We start from the raw sequence: 18,356 nt of genomic DNA on the forward strand, positions 1-18,356 counted from the left end.
CTCCCAACTCAGCCTCCTGAATAGCTGGGACCACAGGCATGCATCACCACGCCTGGCTACGTTTAAATTTTTTGTGGAGACGGGTGTCTCGCTATGTTGCCCAGGCTGGTCTTGAATTCCTGGCCTCAAGCGATCTTCCCAAAGTGCTGGGTGTGTGAGCCACCGAACCAGGCCCTCTTTGCCTTTTAATAGTTAATCTCCTATTAATAAGTAAATGATTCTTTAATTGAACTTTCCTCATTCAAATGGCTGTGTGCTTTCTGTCTCTCGACTGGATGCTGAGTGATATACCCCCCATTCCTGGGAGTCCCATTGTCCTGCTCACCACCCTTAGAGTCTTAGCCCTACACCTTGGTGCTGGAGCTCCTATTATCTTATCCATGTGGGGAGGAGGGTTCTCTGCTCGTCGTCCTAAGAAATGAGCCCTGGGGGTGGCTCTGTGTCCCAGATTTTGTCTGGGGGGGTTCCCACATCAGAGACTATATCCCTAGAAATCCTTATCTCCCACTTGAGAGGGGTCCCCATATCCAATGTTCTGCCTTGGTGGGGTCTCTGTGCCTCAAACTCAGAACTCTGCTCTCTGTCCCTGTCCCTGGGATTCCAGTCTCTCCCCTGCCCTTTGGTGCTAGTGTCTGAACCCCAAGCCTAATTCCACGCACCAGTGGTCAGCTCACCATGGCCCCCTAGGCTGCTGCTCTTGTATTCTAAATTCTTACAGGAGCCTCACCTCTTCACTTATATAGTCTACGGCTGCTTTCATGCCACAATGGCAGAGTGAGTAGTTGGAACGAGACCATACAGCCTGCAAGCTGAAACATTTACCATGTAGCCCGTATCAGCAAAGGCGCGCCTGTCCCTGCTTTATACCGAGGGTCTCTGACATCAACCCTGAGAAACCTCTGAGGGTCCCCACAGCCTGGATTTTCCCTAAGGGTCCCTGCCTCCCACAGTAGGTGGCCCTGGCCCTGTGAAACCCAGCCCAGGGGTCTCCAGGTCTGCGACCTCCATCATTAGTCCTGTGCACCTCCCGCCATGGACACCCCAGTCACATCACCCTCGGCCCCAGAGTCCCTGTACTCCATCCATAGTCACATCAGCCCCAGTCCCAGCCCAGCCCAGCACCTTTGGTGATGCAGCTCAGGACGCCTCCGGAGGGCTGGCACACCTGTCCCGGCGGACAGCTGTGTTCCTGGCACACCACGCCTTTACGCACATGGCACGTACACTGCTGCCGACAGTCGTCAATGAGGACTGTCTGCTCCGGCTGTGGGGAGAGAGGGCACGGCCATCAGACATCACGAGTGGGAGCTGACTCTCACATCTCTGGCATTCTGGGCACAGAGGGGTTTGCAGACATCGCAGACAAGGAACATCTCTCAGCAGGATGGCGCCCTGTCTGTGAAGCTGAGGCACAGCATGGGTTTGGGGCCGTCATTCATTTGTACATTTGTTCATTCACTTTTATTCATCAACTCATTCATTCCAAAATATCCGCTCAATCTCTGCTGTAGGAGAAATGGTGTGACATAGTAACTAAGGGCAGATCGCCTGAGCTTGAAGTTCGTTTCTGCTGTTTCCAAATTCTGTGACTCTGAGCAAGTTACTTCACCGCTTTATGGCTCAGTTTCCTGATGTGTACATTGCAGAAAATAGTAGCGTCTGCCTATGGAAGTATAACTGAGTTAATAACACATGTAAAATTCAGATAAAATGAAAAGGGTAGGCTGGACGCGGTGGCTCATGCTTGTAATCCCAGCACTTTGGGAGGCCGAGGCGGGTGGATCACGAGGTCAGAAGACTGAGACCATCCTGGCTAACATGGTGAAACCTAGTCTCTACTAAAAATGCAAAAAATTAGGCAGGTGTGGTGGCGGGCGCCTGTAGTCCCAGCTACTCGGGAAACTGAGGCAGGGAATGGAGTGAACTCAGGAGGCGGAGCTTGTAGTGAAGCGAAACCTCGCCACTGCACTCTAGCCTGAGTGACAGAGCGAAACTCCATCTCAAGAAAAAAAAAAAAAAAAAAAAGGCTTCCTTTAAAACATTCAGATAGGAGAGATACATGGGGTAGACATCAAACAAGACTGGGAGAATGTGGCTTATTTTTGAAGCTAAGTAATGGGTAAGTACATGGACAGTTCTTCCACTATTCTCTTAATTTTCGCATGTTTGAAAATTTTCAGAATAAAAAGTTTTTAGATATGTAATGTATGTATAAAAATATGCACATATAGCACTTAAAACATTACAAGATACATAGAAAGCACTATCTACAATTTTTGTTATTATTACTATTATTTACGTGAGGGGAACAACAGAGAGAGGGTCCCACCCCGCGGAGAGCTCACAGTCCTGCAAGGGAGTCAGGCATTAGACAAATACATGCTCCAGTCAAAGAAGAAGGACCAACAGGGAGAGAGTGGGAGAGGGAAGCAGAGGGTGTTAGCAGCTGGTGTAACAGATGAAAATCTTGTCTTTGTGGTCAGAAAGACTCCCTTTTTCCAGACCTGGAAGGCAAAGCCACAAGTTGACCTGGGGAGTCAGGGGAGGGTTTAAAGCTTCAGAGTCCATGGTGATATTTAGAAAGAATTTTACCACTGCCATGTGGAGGGTAGACCAGAGGAAGCAAAGGTAGGAGCCTGGAGGGACCCAGGTGGGAGAGGACCAGCTGGACCAAGGGAGGGCCATGGGGAAGGGGAAATAAGTGGGCACAAGAGACATTCAAGAGAGTGAGTGGACTAACTGTGGTGGTTCATGCCTGTAATGTTCACACTTTGGGAGGCCAAGGCAGGAGGATCACTTGAGGTCAGGAGTTTGAGAGCAGCCTGGCCAATATGGCAAAACCCCATCTCTACCAAAAACCAAAAAATTAGCCAGGCATAGTGGCACACGCCTGCTCTCCTAGCTACTCAGGAGGCTGAGACAAGAGAATTGCTTCAACCTGGGACTCCGAGGTTGCAGTGAACCTGAACCCGGGCAAGAGTCAGAGGTTACACTCCAGCCTGGGCAACAGAGCAAGACTATGTCTTAAAAAAAAAAAAAAAGGTGGCTGAATGGGTCAGGCATGGTGGCTCATGCCATTAATCCCAGCACTTTGGGTGGCCAAGGCGGGAGTATGGCTTGAGGCCTGGAGTTCACAACCAGCCTGAGCAACATAATGAGACACCCCCATGTCTATGTCTCCACAAGAAAATTAAAAACTCGCTGGGCTTGGTGGTGCACGCCTATAGTCCAGGTACTTGGAAGGGGAGGTGAAGGATTGCTTGAGCCAAGGAACTTGGGGCTGCAGTGAGCTATGACGGTACCACTACACTCTATCCTGGGTGACAGAGTGAGACCCTGACTCAAAAAGAATACATAAGAGACCAAGTAGGCTGTGGGGCTGATGAGGAGTGGGAGGGGTGAGGCCCCATATTCTGCCCCAGATGACTAGGTTCCTACCTCATAGTAGACACCATTGTGGTAGCAGCCGCACTGCTGGATGGGCACGCAGGCTTCACCGTTGTAGAGGAAGCCGGCGTCACACTGGCAGCCCTCAGCACACCCATCTGGGCACTGCAGAGGGGCACTGAGAGCCGCGCAGCCCAGGGAGCAGGTGTCCGCGCAGAGCTCGTAGTGGCTGTTCGCTGGGCACTTCATGGCTGCAAGGAAGGGGTGCCCGTCAGAGCCCTGGGGAGGGAGGGGCTGCAAGGCCCAGGGTCTACCCTTCTGTGCTTCAACCTCTCCCCTCCCTGCCCCTCTGGCTCTCCCTCACTCACGACAGAAAGTTTCCGTCCTCCAGGGCTTCACGTGGCCTCCAGCCGCCTGGCAAGCACTCACATAGGCATGGATGTTGCTGCAGAGAATGCTCAGGTTCCCACCACCCAGGCAGAGATCAAAGACGCAATCTTGCAAGGGACCCTGGGGATCCACCAGCTTGTGGCAGGAAGCCAGCGGCCCTGTGGGGCTGGAGAGGAGCCCACAGAACTCCTCCTTCTCATACTTCTTCTCCTGCTCGGGAGGACACTTGCTGGTGTCACAGCCCTCGCTCCCTGGCGGGCAGGTGGGCGGCGGCAGGCAGGGAGAGCCAGGTACCGCCTCCTCCCAGGAGTTGCCGAAGTCATTGGCGTTGCCTGCCTGTGAGCCATTGGGCTTCTGGAAGTCATCCTTGGGGTCGCCGTTGTAGTTCCCACACAGGCCACACATCAGCTGGTAGTAGTTTCCGGGGATGGTGACCCGCACATAGTACACAAGGTCGTAGGCCACACGCAGGCCGAAGTCGGTCTCAATCACAACGTCTGAACCATGCTGGGAGGCTCGGATCTGGCCGTTGGCCAGCACCACGGGCAGCTTCATGTCCACACCGTTCACCTGGGAGGCGAGAGAGGCAGGCCACGCTTCAGAAAGTAAACTTTGAGTGGGGTCAGACCCTAGTTCGAGCCCATGCCTGATGCTGAAGAACTGTGTGTCCTCACCTCTTAGGCCCTCAGTTTCATATTTATGAAATGGATATAATAATAGGGTCTGAGATTGCATTGAATGGTGGTCCCCAAAAGACATATTCACCCAGAATCCCATAATGTGAGCTTACTTGGAATAAAGTTCTTGCAGATGTAATAGGATAATAATCTCAACATGAGATTGTCCTGGATTAAGCTGGGCCCTAAATCAATGACAAGTGTCCTTATAAGAGCCAGAGAGAAAAAGACACAGACACACAAGAAAAGGTCACATGAAGATGAAGGCACAGATTAGAATGGTGTTGTCACAAGCCCAGAGAACCTGGAGCCTCCAGAGCTGGAAACGGAAAGCAAGATCCCCCAACCAGTGCCTTTGGAGGCGGTGCAGCTCTGCCGACACCCTGATGTTGAACTTCTGGCATCCAGGACTGTGGGAAAGTACACTGTACTGTTTTAAGCCACGAAGCTTGTGATAATCGTTATGGCAGCCACGGGAATCGAATACATGTCTCAAGGAAGTAACAAGCCTCCAGCTATCCTTTATGTATCACTCGATGCAGGCATTAATAAGCAATGATCGCCCCCAGAGCCACTTGCCCGAGTTCAAACAGTTTCCCCCTTACCCTCTTTGTGACCTTGGGCAAGAGAGTCACCTCTCCCTGTTTCTCTTTCCTCATCTTTCAGGCGAAAATAAGGTGTTTGCCCCATGGAACTGTTGTCAGGATCAGATGAATTAATGTCTGTAAAGTGCTGAGAAACATGGCTGGCATAGCGTGCATGCTTCAGGAGCATCTGCCGTTACTAGCAGCTATGAATGGAGGTTTTTCTTCTGAAGAGTAAACGGACACCACAGGTTTTTGCTTTAAAGCATCAGCGGGTGGAAAGTTAGACTAAATTCTTGGGGAAATGAACTCAAACCTATGAGCTGAGGACCAGTGGTTTCAGTTTAAGATTACTAGGCACCAACAAAGCCTCATAAATCCACCCCTGGACGGGGCACAGTGGCTCGTGTCTATGATCCCAGCACTTTGAGACTCTAAGGCGGGAAGATCACTGGAGCCCAGGAGTTCAAGGTCAGTCTGGGCAACATATCGAGATCCTGTCTCTACAAAATAAAACAAATTAACTGGGCATGGTGGTGCATGCCTGTAGTCCCAGCCACTCAGGAGGCAGAAGTGGTAGGATTGCTTGAGACCAGGAGTTCAAGGCTACAGGGAGCTAGGATCACACCACTGCACTCCAGCCTCGATGAGAGAGCAAGACCCTGTCTCTAAAAATATAAATAAATAAATCAACCCCTGATTAACACATTTGCTCACCCTTCCTTATCACAGACAGTGCACACTGGATTCTTTTGGAAATGCGAAGAATCATAGGAGAAGGCAGGAGAAAGATATGCTCCTGGCTGAGTCTCCTAAAAACATGGTCAACTGCCACACTTCCCAAGCAGGGCTGGGGGGCGGGTAAGGGCTACTGACTTACCCTTGCCTCAGTTTCCTCAGCTGTAAACTGGGGGTAATAAGAGCTCCCACATGTGTAGGGAAGCTGGGGAATTCAGTAAGAAGCAGCTAACAAGAACACCAACAATTCTTATGTGTTTAGGCACTGTATGTCAGGGGCTATTCTAGGAGCTTGGAAAACATTAGGCAATATACTCAATCAAGTCATGCGTGTCAGCTGGGCACAGTGGCTTATGCCGCTAATCCCAGCACTTTGGGAGGCTGAGGCCGGCAGACCACTGAGGTCAGGAGTTTGAGACCAGTCTGGCCAACATGGCGAAACCCCGTCTCCACTAAAAATACAAAAATTTGCTGAGTGTAGTGTTGCACACGTGTGATCCCAGCTACTCTGGAGACTGAGGCAGCAGAATCACTTGAACCAAGGAGGCAGAGGTGGCAGTGAGCAGAGATGGCGCCACTGCACTCTAGCCTGGGTGACAGAGACTCTGTCTCAAAAAGAAAAAAAAGAAAGAAAGAAAGAAAGAAAAAAAAGTCATGCCTATCCAGTTCACCAAATTAAGTCAGTAATGTATCAGCACCTTCGCCAATACTGCTACCAGAGAAACAGCTGCGTGTGTGTTTTTCAGTGGGTTCTCGGGGGAAACCCCTCCACCGTAACTGAGATGCCAGTCTCCATAGGAGACCAGATCTTCTTGGTAAGAAAAGTTCTGCAGAGCAGCACAGGGTTCAAGCTCCACCTTTGCTGGGGGACTATGGCCAGTGATGGGCCACCCCACTCTGAAAAATAAAGCACGTCATAGTGCCTGCAGCTCCTGGTGCACACATACAGACACCATGGACATGAAGTGCCTGGCGGCCAAAAGGTCTGCAGTCAGCTGTATAGAAACTACAGCTGCTGTTGTTGTTGTTAAGGGGGTGATAGTGTCACCCACAGATTGTCCCCGTCCATGAAGCTTCTCCAGCCTGGGGCTTTCTCAACTTCTGATGGCACCACGTCCTGCCAATGAGTGGCAGAATAGGGAGGTGAGTAGGACAGAATCCAGGATTGAGGTGGGGAGAGGATGGGGAGGAAGGGAGGAGAGGGTGGGAGAGATTTGGAGAGAAAAGTCAATGCATGGAGGTGAAGAGAGGGTGGAGACTGAGGGACAGAGTAGGGGGAGCAGCTCCCAAGTCCCTGAGGACACCTCCCTCATTGGCTTCCCACTCTGGGTTCTGATCGGCATCTTCTGTCCTCAGGGACCCCAGGCCTCACACATGCACTCTCATCTCTGTGCCCCCAACTGCTGGGCTGAGCACTGCCTGTGCCCCACCCACCCACAGGACCCTCGCCCCCGTGCTCCCCATCTGTTCTCACCGTGACCTTCCACTGTCTCTGCTCCAGCCGCAGGGTGAAGTTTCCCACCTGGACCGTGATCACCCTGGTCACACTGACTCGCCCATTACCCCAGGCCACGTTCTCCTGCAGGACGGCAAACCGATGCAGGCCAGGCCGGGTGCCGCAGGTCTGAGCCAGCACATACACGCAGGTGCCCATGAAGTCGAAGCGGCGGCCATCGAAGGTGGTGTAGTGGGGGTCTCCCGACGCCTGGCAGGTGGCAGAGCCCACGGCCACACAGCCCAAGCTGCCACCGGATGGCCGGCAGGCCTCGTGCGGGCCACAGCTGGAGGGTTGACAGGACACCAGGCCGCCCTCCCGGCAGTGGCAAAGGGAATCACACCCGGGGCCAGGGTAGAAGGTCTGGCCCAGCGGGTAGTAGCGGTCATCGTGGAGGCAGCCACACTGGCCCACAGGTACACAGGTGTCACCGCTGAGCACGAAGCCAGCATCGCAGACACAGCCTTCACGGCAGGCCGACTCACAGCCCTCGGGGGCCGAGACGCTCGGGCAGCTCACGGGGCAGGAGTCACCACAGAGCTCGTAGTGGCTGTGGACAGGACACTGGAAGGCTGTGGAGACAAGGTGGGCATGAGCCATGTAGGCATTCGAGTCGGGGTCTGGGGAGGCCCTCAGTGGGAAAACTGCTCAGGTCAACCTGGCTGCCTCTGGGTATGCACATGTGATCCAGGACATCTAACTGGGGGACTCAGTGTGGGACCTGCAATGGGAAGGGACATGCCCACATCTCTCTGACCAAATATTTCTAAAGATCAAATGATTCTGCTTGCCTGATATTTTTTTGAGACAGGCTCTCACTCTATCTCACTCAGGCTGGAGTGCAGAGCCCCAATCACAGCTTGCTGCAGCCTCCACCTCCACCTCAAGCGATCCTCTGGCCTCAGCCTCCCGATTGGCTGGGACTACAGGGGTGAGCCACCACATCCGGCTATTTATTATGATTTTTTGTAGAGATGGGGTCTCACTATGTCAGCCAGGATTACCTGGGTGAAATGGATCACTCTTATCTATTCGGGTTATGCAAGATCAGAACTGACTACGGGTATCTCAGGGTGTGAATGTGACTGGGGTATGGGGTCACATGTATCTCAGGGTATGACTCTGCCCGAGGGCACCCAGCTGTGGGTGTCTGACCTGGAGCATCTCCCAGAGTCCGTGTGACATGGTCTGTCTCAGGCTGTGCCTGGGTGAAGTTGGCAGGATACCTGTCACCAGGAGACCTGCTTGAAGGAAACCGCCTAGGACTATCCAACTATGCATCTGTGTAGATCTGCCCAGGGCTATGTCAGGATCCTGATTCTTTCTGAGTGTATCTGACCAGTTAGTATAAAATCTAAGCAGATACCACTGAAGGCATGCGACTAATTCTGTGTGGCTAGGTGTATTTCAGTGTGTGCAACAGACCAGGGCCCTGTGACCAGTTGTAACTCACTGGGTCTTCCTAACCAAGGGTACCCTGCTATGTGATTGAGGCAGGGTCCGTCATCCCAATCTACATGCCTTGGATGTCTGAGAACATGGATCACCAATCCCCAAGAGTGTCCTAGACCCCGGGTTTCTGACTAGGTGTTTGTTTCTTTCTGGTTTTTTTTTTTTTTTTTTTTTTTGAGATGGAGTCTCTGTTACCCAGGCTGGAGTGCACCGGCGCGATCTCGGCTCACTGCAACCTCTGCCTCCTGGGTTCAAGTGATTCTCCTGCCTCAGCTTCCCTATTAGCTGGGATTACAGGTGCCCGCCACCACACCTGGATGAATTTTGTACTTTTAGTAGGGATGGGGGTATCACTATGTTGACTGGGCTAGTCTCAAATTCCAGACCTCAGGTGATCTGCCTGCCTCGGCCTCCCAAAGTGCTGGGATTATAGGCGTGAGCCACCGCGGCCAGACTCTCAATACTTGTTTCTAACTGACTCTCTCTCACTGCAGTACCTGAATTGGGGCATTTCAGTGTGTGAGAGCCAAGGTGTTTCCTGACAGGAGATACCCACTCAGAGGAAGGAAGGTGGCCCCTGAGCCCCATGGAGGAGGAAGGGGCTGCTGTCTTACAGTCCTGGAAAGGAAGGGCAGAGAGAGACCCTACTATGGGGACCATGCACGGAGCAGTACTTACGACAGAAGTCCGGCCGCCTCCACTCGCCGAGCTGGGCCCCAGCGGCCTGACAAGCTGCCACGTAGGCGGCCACTGCAGGACAGAGGCCTCCAGGATGGCCCTGAACTTGGCAGGCGTCCAGCAAGCAGCCCTGGAAGTACTGCGCGGGTGGCACAAGGCTGTGGCAGGGCGCCAGCGGGCCGTCGGTGGCGGAGATCACGCCGCAGGCGTCCGGGCCGCCGAAGGACTCCTGCTGCTCTGGGGTGCACTGCGATGGGCATGGCCCAGACACACATTCTCCGCAGCCCGTGGCCCCGCCCACCTGCCATCCAGCGGGCTTCCCGTCCACAGCCTTCAGGTCGTCTGCGGGGTCCTGGTTGTAGTTCCCGCATAAGCCACAGAGGGCGCCCGCGTACGCCGCCGGCACGCGCAGGCGCACGAAGCTGTCCCCATCGAAAGTCAGCGAGAGCCCTGAGGTTGTGGTCACCACTACGTCGGCGCCGCTCAGGTGTGCGTGCAGCAGCGAATCCAGATGGAAGGGCAGAGCCACGAACACGCCGTCCACCTGCGGGCGGGGGTTGGGGGAGCGGTAAGCAGAGCGAACACGGTTTTGAATCCTGGCCCCACCACCTACTAGCTGTGGGACCCTGAGCATGTCACCTCCCCTCTGAAAATAATAATGAGCATCTATAGGCCGGGCCTGGTGGCGCAGCCTACAATCCCAGTACTTTGGAAGGCCGAGATGGGAGGATGGCTTGAGGCCAGAAGTTCAGACCAGCTTGGGCAACATAGTGAGACCTGCATCTCTACAAAAAAAAATGAAAAATTAGCCAGTGTGGTCGCGGCGCCTTTAGTCCCGGCCACTGGGGAGGCCGGGGCCAAGGTGGGAGGATCGATTGAACCCAGGAGTTCCAGGCTGCAGTGAACCCTAATCCTGTCACTGCACTCCAGCCTGGGCAACAGGGTCAGGCTAAGAAAAAAAAAAGAGAGAAAGAAAAGCAAGAAAGAAAAAAAAAAAAGAAAAAAAAAAGAGCCTCTATAGGCACATGTCACTGACTCCTCATCCTTCTCTACAACAGGTACTTTTCTTAGACCAGTTTTCGGAGGAATACAGTAGGCTCAGAGAGGAAGAAGCCGCGGTGCCAAGCCATCAGGCTCCCAGGCCTATCCTCTGACCCTTCTTCCATCATGCCCCAGCTAAGCTGTGAAAGGTGCCCGCCCAGGGGAATGGTGAAGCCCTTACCATCTCAGGCAACCCCAGAGCTGGCACCCGCTTCTGTCTGGCCCACAGCCCTCCTCACCTGTAGCTGCCGGGGCCAGCGGGCACTCAGTGTCAGGCTGTGGTTGTAGATTTGCAGGGTGACACTGCGGGTGTAGCTGACAGCCTGGCTGCCCCGGTGCTCATTGGCTACAGTGACAGTGAAGTTCGCAGCCCCGGAGGGTAGTCCGTGGCAGGGTGCACTCAGCAGGTACTCGCAGTTGCCTTGGAAATCGAATCGGTGCCCATCCAGAGTGACATAATGGGGGTCACCCCAGGCCTGGCACTCAGCTGTGCTGACGGGCTGGCAGCCGTGCTGGCCGGATGGCAGGAGGCCACACACTTCACCCAGCCCACAGCTGGCAGGTGTGCAGACCAGCGAGCCGCCCCCAGGCCCGCAGCGGCACCTGTGGGAACAGGTGCCATCAGCCCAAAACTCACTGCCCGCCTCGTGGTAGGTGCCGTTGGCCCAGCAGCCGCAGCCGTTGTTTAGGGGAACACAGCGGTCAGCACTTAGCACGAAACCCACGTCGCACTGGCAGCCCTCCACACAGGGACCCTCGCATACGGCTGGGGTCGCAGGGGGCGCAGGGGACGGACAGCTGGCTGGGCAGGGTGGGCCGCAGACCTCATAGTGGCTGTTTTCTGGGCAGGTGATCTCTGTGGGCAGATGAAGGAGCAGGAAGGAGAGAAACAGAGAAAAGGGTGTTAGGGTGGGGTCACAGGACAGGGTGGGAGGAGATAGACAGCGACAATAGGGAGCAGACAGAAAGGGAGAGACAGAGCACGAGATACAAAGACAGAGAACACAGAGAAACAAATGGGAGAAAGCAAGAGACCAGGAGACCCAAGAAGAAACTGAGGGAGACAGAATGAGAAACAGACAGAGACAAGCAAAGCGAGGCACAGAGACGAGCACCAAGAGACAGAGAGACAAACAGAGAGAAAAGCAAACAAAGAGACCCAGGAGGACCAGAGTGAAACCAAACTAGCCCCGAAGAGACGGGAACGTGACCCCAGCCCCGCCTCTGCTACCCCGACACTCACCACAGCCGACCTGTGGCCGCCAGTCTTCGATGACAACCCCAGCGGCCTGGCAGGCGGCCACGTAGGAAGCCAGTGCCTTGCAAAGAATGTCGTGGGCCCCACCACCCATGCAGACGTCCAGGACACAGCCCTTGAAGAAGCTCTCAGGTGGCACATGAGCATGGCAGGTGGCGAAGGGGCCCCCTGCGCCAGGGACCAGGGGTCCGCAAAAGCCAGGGCCCTCGTACTGTTCCAGCTTGTCCTCAGGGCACGTTGGGCAGGATCCCGGACATACGTCCCAACACAGTGGGTCCCAGCCTGGGACTCGCCAGCTGCCGCCCCAGATGGGTATGGAGGGAGCCAGGGTGCCATTAGGGAAGGCCTGGTCATTGTTAGGGTTGCGGTCCATGTTACCACAGAGCCCGCACACTGCGCCATGATAGCTGCTGGGCAGCGTCACATCTACCCGCCAATTCCAGTCATAGCTGACTTGCAGTCCAAAGTCAGCCACCAGCAGTGCCTTGGATGCACCGTGGGTCACTGAAATCCGCCCGTTGGCCTCGGAGACAGGCAATGCTGTCAGCACACCGTTCACCTTGGGGAAGGAGGAAGAAGTCAAACGGGTCACTGGAGGTGCTATGGCCCCAGCTCTGGCCCTCTGCCTCCCTCTCTCTCACCCTACCGGGGGCTGGGAGGGGCCAAGGCCTTCCTCTGATAGTTGGATTGTCATCGGACACAGTGTGGACATTTGTTCTGGCCCAGGTCTTGGGGAATGAAATCTCACTTTACTCTTTCTAATCTTCTCCCTTGATCTCTACCTCCCTCCCCGTCTGTCTCTCTGTCTCTCTGTGTCTCTCTCCCTCTGTCTTCACCTAAGTCTCTATCACTTGGTCGTCTCTCTCTCTCTCTTTGTCTGTCTCTCCCTCCTCTTCCCTTCCTCCCTCCCTCCCTCATTCTCTGTGTGTCTCTTCCACTCACTCACTATCATTTATTTACCGCCTACTCTGTTCCATCTCTCTGTCTGTCTGTCTGTCTGTGAGCTACCATTAAGCTCTATCTCCATTTCCCTGGGCAGAAAGGACAGCCCATCTCTCTCCTGTGATCTCACCATATATATATATATATATATATTTTTTTTTTTTTTTGGTGGCGGGGGATGGATACTCGCTCTGTTGTCCAGGCTGAAGTACAGTGTCAAAATCTTGGCCCTTGCAACCTCCGCCTCCAGGGTTCAAATGATTCTCCTTCCTCGGCCTCCAGAGTAGCTGGTATTAGAGTAGCGCCACTACACTCAGCTAATTTTCGTATGTTTAGAGAGATGAGGGTTTCACCATATTGGCCTGGCTGGTCTTGAACTACTGACCTCAGGTGATCGACCTGCCTTGGTCTCCCAGAGTACTGGGATTACAGGTGTGAGCCCCCATGCCCAGCCCAATCTCCGTATTTTTCTCTCCATGTCCTGGTCTCTGGGCCTCTCACTTGTTCCCTCACAGACACTGAAACGAGTGTTCACCTGGACTAGACTCTGAGCTTAGCATGTGACATGCACCACCTTGCTGTGGGACAGGCCCTGATATGATGCCCACTTCACAGATGAGGAAACTGAGGCCTACCAAGTGAACTGCACAGCATCACCTAGCTCATAAGGAGGAGAGGCTGGATTCAAACCCAGATCTCTAAAAAAAGCAAATGCTGAGGTCCTAGGTTAAAGCCCTTAGCAAGGGGCTAGGCTTGTTTAATTCCCAGGAACGGGGAGATATTTTTGCTGGAATTATTCTTTTTGTTGACATTTTGTTTCAGGCCCAGGTGAAGACAAAGAGCCTTGAGCTGCTAACTGTGGTCGTCAGGATCCCTCCTGTCCTACCGGGGACCTCAGGGGACCATCCTGCCACACATACCCGGACTTTGCCGATCTCGCCCTTGTGGATGGAGATGTTGGTGCCCAGGGCAGCCACAGTGACGACTCTCACGTAGGACACAGCAGGGTTGCCCCGGTTCTCGTTCTTGGTGGTGACGGTGAAGGGCGTCAGGCCCTGGGTGTTGACCCCCGGGCAGCCAGTTGTTGCCAGCACATAGTTACAGGTGCCCTGGAAGTCAAACGCCCGGCCGTCGAAGGAGTGGTAGTGTGGGTCGCCCCACAGCCAGCACGTGGCCTCATAGTTGGGCACGCACACGCCCTGGCCACCCTGCTCCTTGCACGTCTCCTGTGGCCGGCATGTCACACCGTCGCACGGGTCTGGGGACAGAAGAGGGAGGACCTTGAGAGGCTGCCCATTGTAAAGGATGGCCGCTGCCTCCACATCTACCCCAGTCTGTGCCAGGGATCTGAGGGTTACCGCAGGCAAGACCAGATTCCAGAGTCCTCATGTCGAGGACCCAGGTCCTATAGTTTGCTTTTGTATTTTGTTTTGTTTTGTTGGTTTTTTGAGATGGAGTCTTTCTCTGTCACCCAGGCTGGAGAGCAATGGTGCAATCTCGGTTTACTGCAACCTCTGCCTCCCAGGTTCAAGCGATTCTCCTGACTCAGCCTCCTGAGTAGCTGGGATTACAGGTGCCTACCACCATGCTTGGCTGATTTTTGTATTTTTAGTAGAGACAGGGCTTCACCATGTTGTCCAGGCTAGTCTCGAGCTCCTGACATCAAGTGATCAGCCAACCTTGGCCTCCCAGAGTGCTGGGATTACAGACATGAGCCACCACGCCCAGCCTGCTATTTTCAAGACCGGCCCCTGGGAGTCCCGCACGTCTGACACTGAGGCCCCATGGTGGACTGTGTCTAAGTCTCGGGTGTCAAAGTTCCCATGCCTGAGACCCTGGTCCCAGAGGTCCCTGACAGCCAAGACCCCGGCCCTAGAGTCCCCCTACACCTCTAGGACTGAGGCCCTGCCATTTGCTGTGTGACACTGAGGTTGTGGAGTCCATGCACCTAAGACCAAGGCTCTGGGCCTGTGTTTACGATGCAGTTTCCCTGGGGTCCTTGCTTGAGATTTCAGCCTGTTCTTCTATTTTAAGTTTTATAGGAACCTCACCCTCTTCACTTACATAGTCTACGGCTGCTTTCACGCCACCATGGCAGAGTGAGTAGCTGTGATCGAGAAGGTATAGCCTGCAAGCTTCAACATTTACCATCTAGCCCTTTAGAGAAAAGGTGCACTTGACCCAAGTTGAGATCTGTGCCCCAGGGGTCCTTGTGTCTGCAGTGCCTGCCCTGAGAGCATTCATGTCTGAGATCCCAGCACTACAGTTCTCTCTGTTCAAGGCCTGGGCCCCAGGCCAGGTGTGGTGGCTCAGGCCTGTAATCCCAGCACTTTAAGAGGCTGAGGTGGGAGGATCGCTTGAGCCCTGGAGTTTGAGAGCAGCCTGGACAACATGGCAAGATCCCGTTTCTACAGAACAATTAATATATTAGGCAGGCATGGTGGTGTGTGCCTGTAGTCCCCCCCTACTCAGGAGGCTGAGGCAGGAGGATTGTGTGAGCCCAGGAAATAGAGGCGCAGTAACCTACACTACACCCCAGCCTGGGTGACAGAATAAGACCTTATCTTTAAAAAAAAAAAAAAAAAGATCTAGGCCTCAGGGTCCCCCATGCCTGAGACCTCAGCCCTCTGGACGTCTCCACATTTGATAGCAATTGGTCTCCAATTTCTCTAGGTCCTGGCGGCCTCTGTGCCCTAGACTAGGGCCCTGGGTGATCTTCTGGCAAGAGCTCACTGCCAGGGGTCTCAGCATGATTCGAAACGTTTGAGGCCCTAACTAGCTAAGTCTCATGGCCTGGGCCTCCCTCAGCGCAAAATTCCACCCCGGAGGGTTGCTATATTCAAGCCAGTAGCCTTGAGGGTGTCTCACTGCTGAGGCCCTGTCCTGGAGGACTTCTGTGTCCAGGACCCTGTTCCTACAGTTACTACATCTGTGAGCCAGCTTGTGGAATCCCTGTGTGGGAGAAGCCAGTCTTCAAATGTCTCCTTCCTCCTGTGCCTGTTACCAATGTACCGCCTCTCAGCTTCAGATGCACCCGCAGAGTTAAGCTTTGTCAACAGAGGGCGCTGGAGAGTCACTGCAGCAGGGAGGGGCTCCTGGTCTGGCTTCCAGCTGGTTTGGCCCTTCCAGCTCTGGCCAGGGTGTGTGGCCACAGTCAGTGAGTGCCACTGGTCCCAGCTGGTTTCCCAGTGAGGGGTTTCCTTCTTGCCAGCTCCAGCCTGCAGAAACCTCTGTGCCACCCAGAGGGCTACAGCTGCACTAGGACTGGACTCAGCCGTTGGGCTGATTCTCCCCTCCTTGAAGAGGAGCGGCCGATTTCTCCCTTCCATGAGGCCTCTACCTTAGCCCTAGAAGTGGGGGCTACTTCCTCTGTCTGCTTTGGTGGTATTCTTTAGTGTTCTCTTTACCGTTTCTTATTTCTATTTATTTGTTTGTGTGTAAACAGACAAGGTCTTGCCGCCTTGCCCAGGCTGGAGGGCAGTGGTGCAATCATAGCTCACTGCAGTCTCGAACTCCTGGGCTCAAGTGATCCTCCCAACTCAGCCTCCTGAATAGCTGGGACCACAGGCATGCATCACCACGCCTGGCTAAGTTTAAATTTTTTGTGGAGACGGGTGTCTCGCTATGTTGTCCAGGCTGGTCTCGAACTCCTGGCCTCAAGCGATCTTCCCAAAGTGCTGGGTGTGTGAGCCACCGTACCAGGCCCTCTTTGCCTTTTAATAGTTAATCTCCTATTAATAAGTAAATGATTCTTTAATTGAACTTTCCTCATTCAAATGGCTGGGTGCTTTCTGTCTCTCGACTGGATGCTGAGTGATATACCCCCCATTCCTGGGAGTCCCATTGTCCTTCTCACCACCCTGAGAGTCTTACCCCGACAGGTTGGTGCTGGAGCTCCTATTATCTTATCCATACGGGGAGGAGGGTTCTCTGCTCTTCACCCTAAGAAATGAGCCCTGGGGGTGGCTCTGTGTCCTAGATTTACTCTGGGGGGGTTCCCACATGGAAGACTATACCCCTAGAAATCCTGATCTCCCACTTGAGAGGGGTCCCCATATCCAATGTTCTGCCTTGGTGGGGTCTCTGTGCCTCAAACTCAGAACTCTGCTCTCTGTCCCTGTCCCTGGGATCCCAGTCTCTCCCCTGCCCTTTGGTGCTAGTGTCTGAACCCCAGGCCTAATTCCACGCACCAGCGGTCAGCTCACCATGGCCCCCTAGGCTGCTGCTCTTGTATTCTAAAGTATTCTAGGAGTCTCACCTCTTCACTTATTAGTCTACGGCTGCTTTCATGCCACAATGGCAGAGTGAGTAGTTGGAACGAGACCATACAGCCTGCAAGCTGAAACATTTACCATGTAGCCCGTATCAGCAAAGGCGCGCCTGTCCCTGCCTTATACCGAGGGTCTCTGACATCAACCCTGAGAAACCTCTGAGGGTCCCCACAGCCTGGATTTTCCCTAGGGTCCCTGCCTCCCACAGTAGGTGGCCCTGGCCCTGTGAAACCCAGCCCAGGGGTCTCCAGGTCTGCGACCTCCATCATTAGTCCTGTGCACCTCCCGCCATGGACACCCCAGTCACATCACCCTCGGCCCCAGAGTCCCTGTACTCCATCCATAGTCACATCAGCCCCAGTCCCAGCCCAGCCCAGCACCTTTGGTGATGCAGCTCAGGACGCCTCCGGAGGGCTGGCACACCTGTCCCGGCGGACAGCTGTGTTCCTGGCACCACACGCCTTTACGCACATGGCACGTACACTGCTGCCGACAGTCGTCAATGAGGACTGTCTGCTCCGGCTGTGGGGAGAGAGGGCACGGCCATCAGACACCATGGGTGGGAGCCGACTCTCACATCTCTGGCATTCTGGGCACAGAGGGGTTTGCAGACATCACAGACAAGGAACATCTCTCAGCAGGATGGCGCCCTGTCTGTGAAGCTGAGGCACAGCATGGGTTTGGGGCCGTCATTCATTTGTACATTTGTTCATTCACTTTTATTCATTAACTCATTCATTCCAAAATATCCACTCAATCTCTGCTGTAGGAGAAATGGTGTGACATAGTAACTAAGGGCAGATCGCCTGGGCTTGAAGTCAGTTTCTGCTGTTTCCAAATTCTGTGACTCTGAGCAAGTTACTTCACCGCTTTATGGCTCAGTTTCCTGATGTGCCAATTGCAGAAAATAGTAGTGCCTGCCTATGGAAGTAAAATTCAGATAAAATGTAAAATTCAGATAAAATGAAAAGGGTAGGCTGGACGCGGTGGCTCATGCTTGTAATCCCAGCACTTTGGGAGGCTGAGGCGGGTGGATCATGAGGTCAGAAGATTGAGACCATCCTGGCTAACATGGTGAAACCCCGTCTCTACTAAAAATACAAAAAATTAGGCAGGTGTGGTGGCGGGTGCCTGTAGTCCCAGCTACTCGGGAAGCTGAGGCAGGAGAATGGAGTGAACTCAGGAGGCGGAGCTTGTAGTGAGGCAAAACCTCACCACTGTACTCTAGCCTGAGTGACAGAGCGAAACTCCATCCCAAGGGAAAAAAAAAAAAAAAAGTCTTCCTTTAAAACATTCAGATAGGAGAGATACGGGGGGTAGACATCAAACAAGATTGGGAGTATGTGGCTTAGTTTTGAAGCTAAGTGATGGGTAAGTACATGGACAGTCATTTCACTATTCTCTTAATTTTCGCATGTTTGAAAATTTTCAGAATAAAAAGTT

The 18,356-nt window shown here is 53.7% G+C and overlaps 1 protein-coding gene across 1 annotated transcript in view; it reads right to left on the reverse strand.

The window, feature by feature from the left end:
• FCGB (Fc gamma binding protein) overlaps positions 1–18,356 on the reverse strand; it is a 97,340-nt gene that overhangs the window by 20,065 nt on the left and 58,919 nt on the right. The window contains exons 19-27 of the mRNA XM_071086799.1: positions 17,294–17,435; positions 13,563–13,900; positions 11,686–12,259; positions 10,682–11,298; positions 9,402–9,945; positions 7,251–7,843; positions 3,756–4,347; positions 3,439–3,638; positions 1,123–1,264 (exon numbers count right to left, since the gene is read on the reverse strand). Coding sequence (XP_070942900.1) covers positions 1,123–1,264; positions 3,439–3,638; positions 3,756–4,347; positions 7,251–7,843; positions 9,402–9,945; positions 10,682–11,298; positions 11,686–12,259; positions 13,563–13,900; positions 17,294–17,435 — 3,742 coding nt within the window. The remainder of the gene's footprint in view (positions 1–1,122; positions 1,265–3,438; positions 3,639–3,755; positions 4,348–7,250; positions 7,844–9,401; positions 9,946–10,681; positions 11,299–11,685; positions 12,260–13,562; positions 13,901–17,293; positions 17,436–18,356) is intronic.

Source organism: Macaca nemestrina, chromosome 20 (assembly GCF_043159975.1).
Source record: "Macaca nemestrina isolate mMacNem1 chromosome 20, mMacNem.hap1, whole genome shotgun sequence".
NCBI classification, from domain to species: domain Eukaryota; kingdom Metazoa; phylum Chordata; class Mammalia; order Primates; family Cercopithecidae; genus Macaca; species Macaca nemestrina.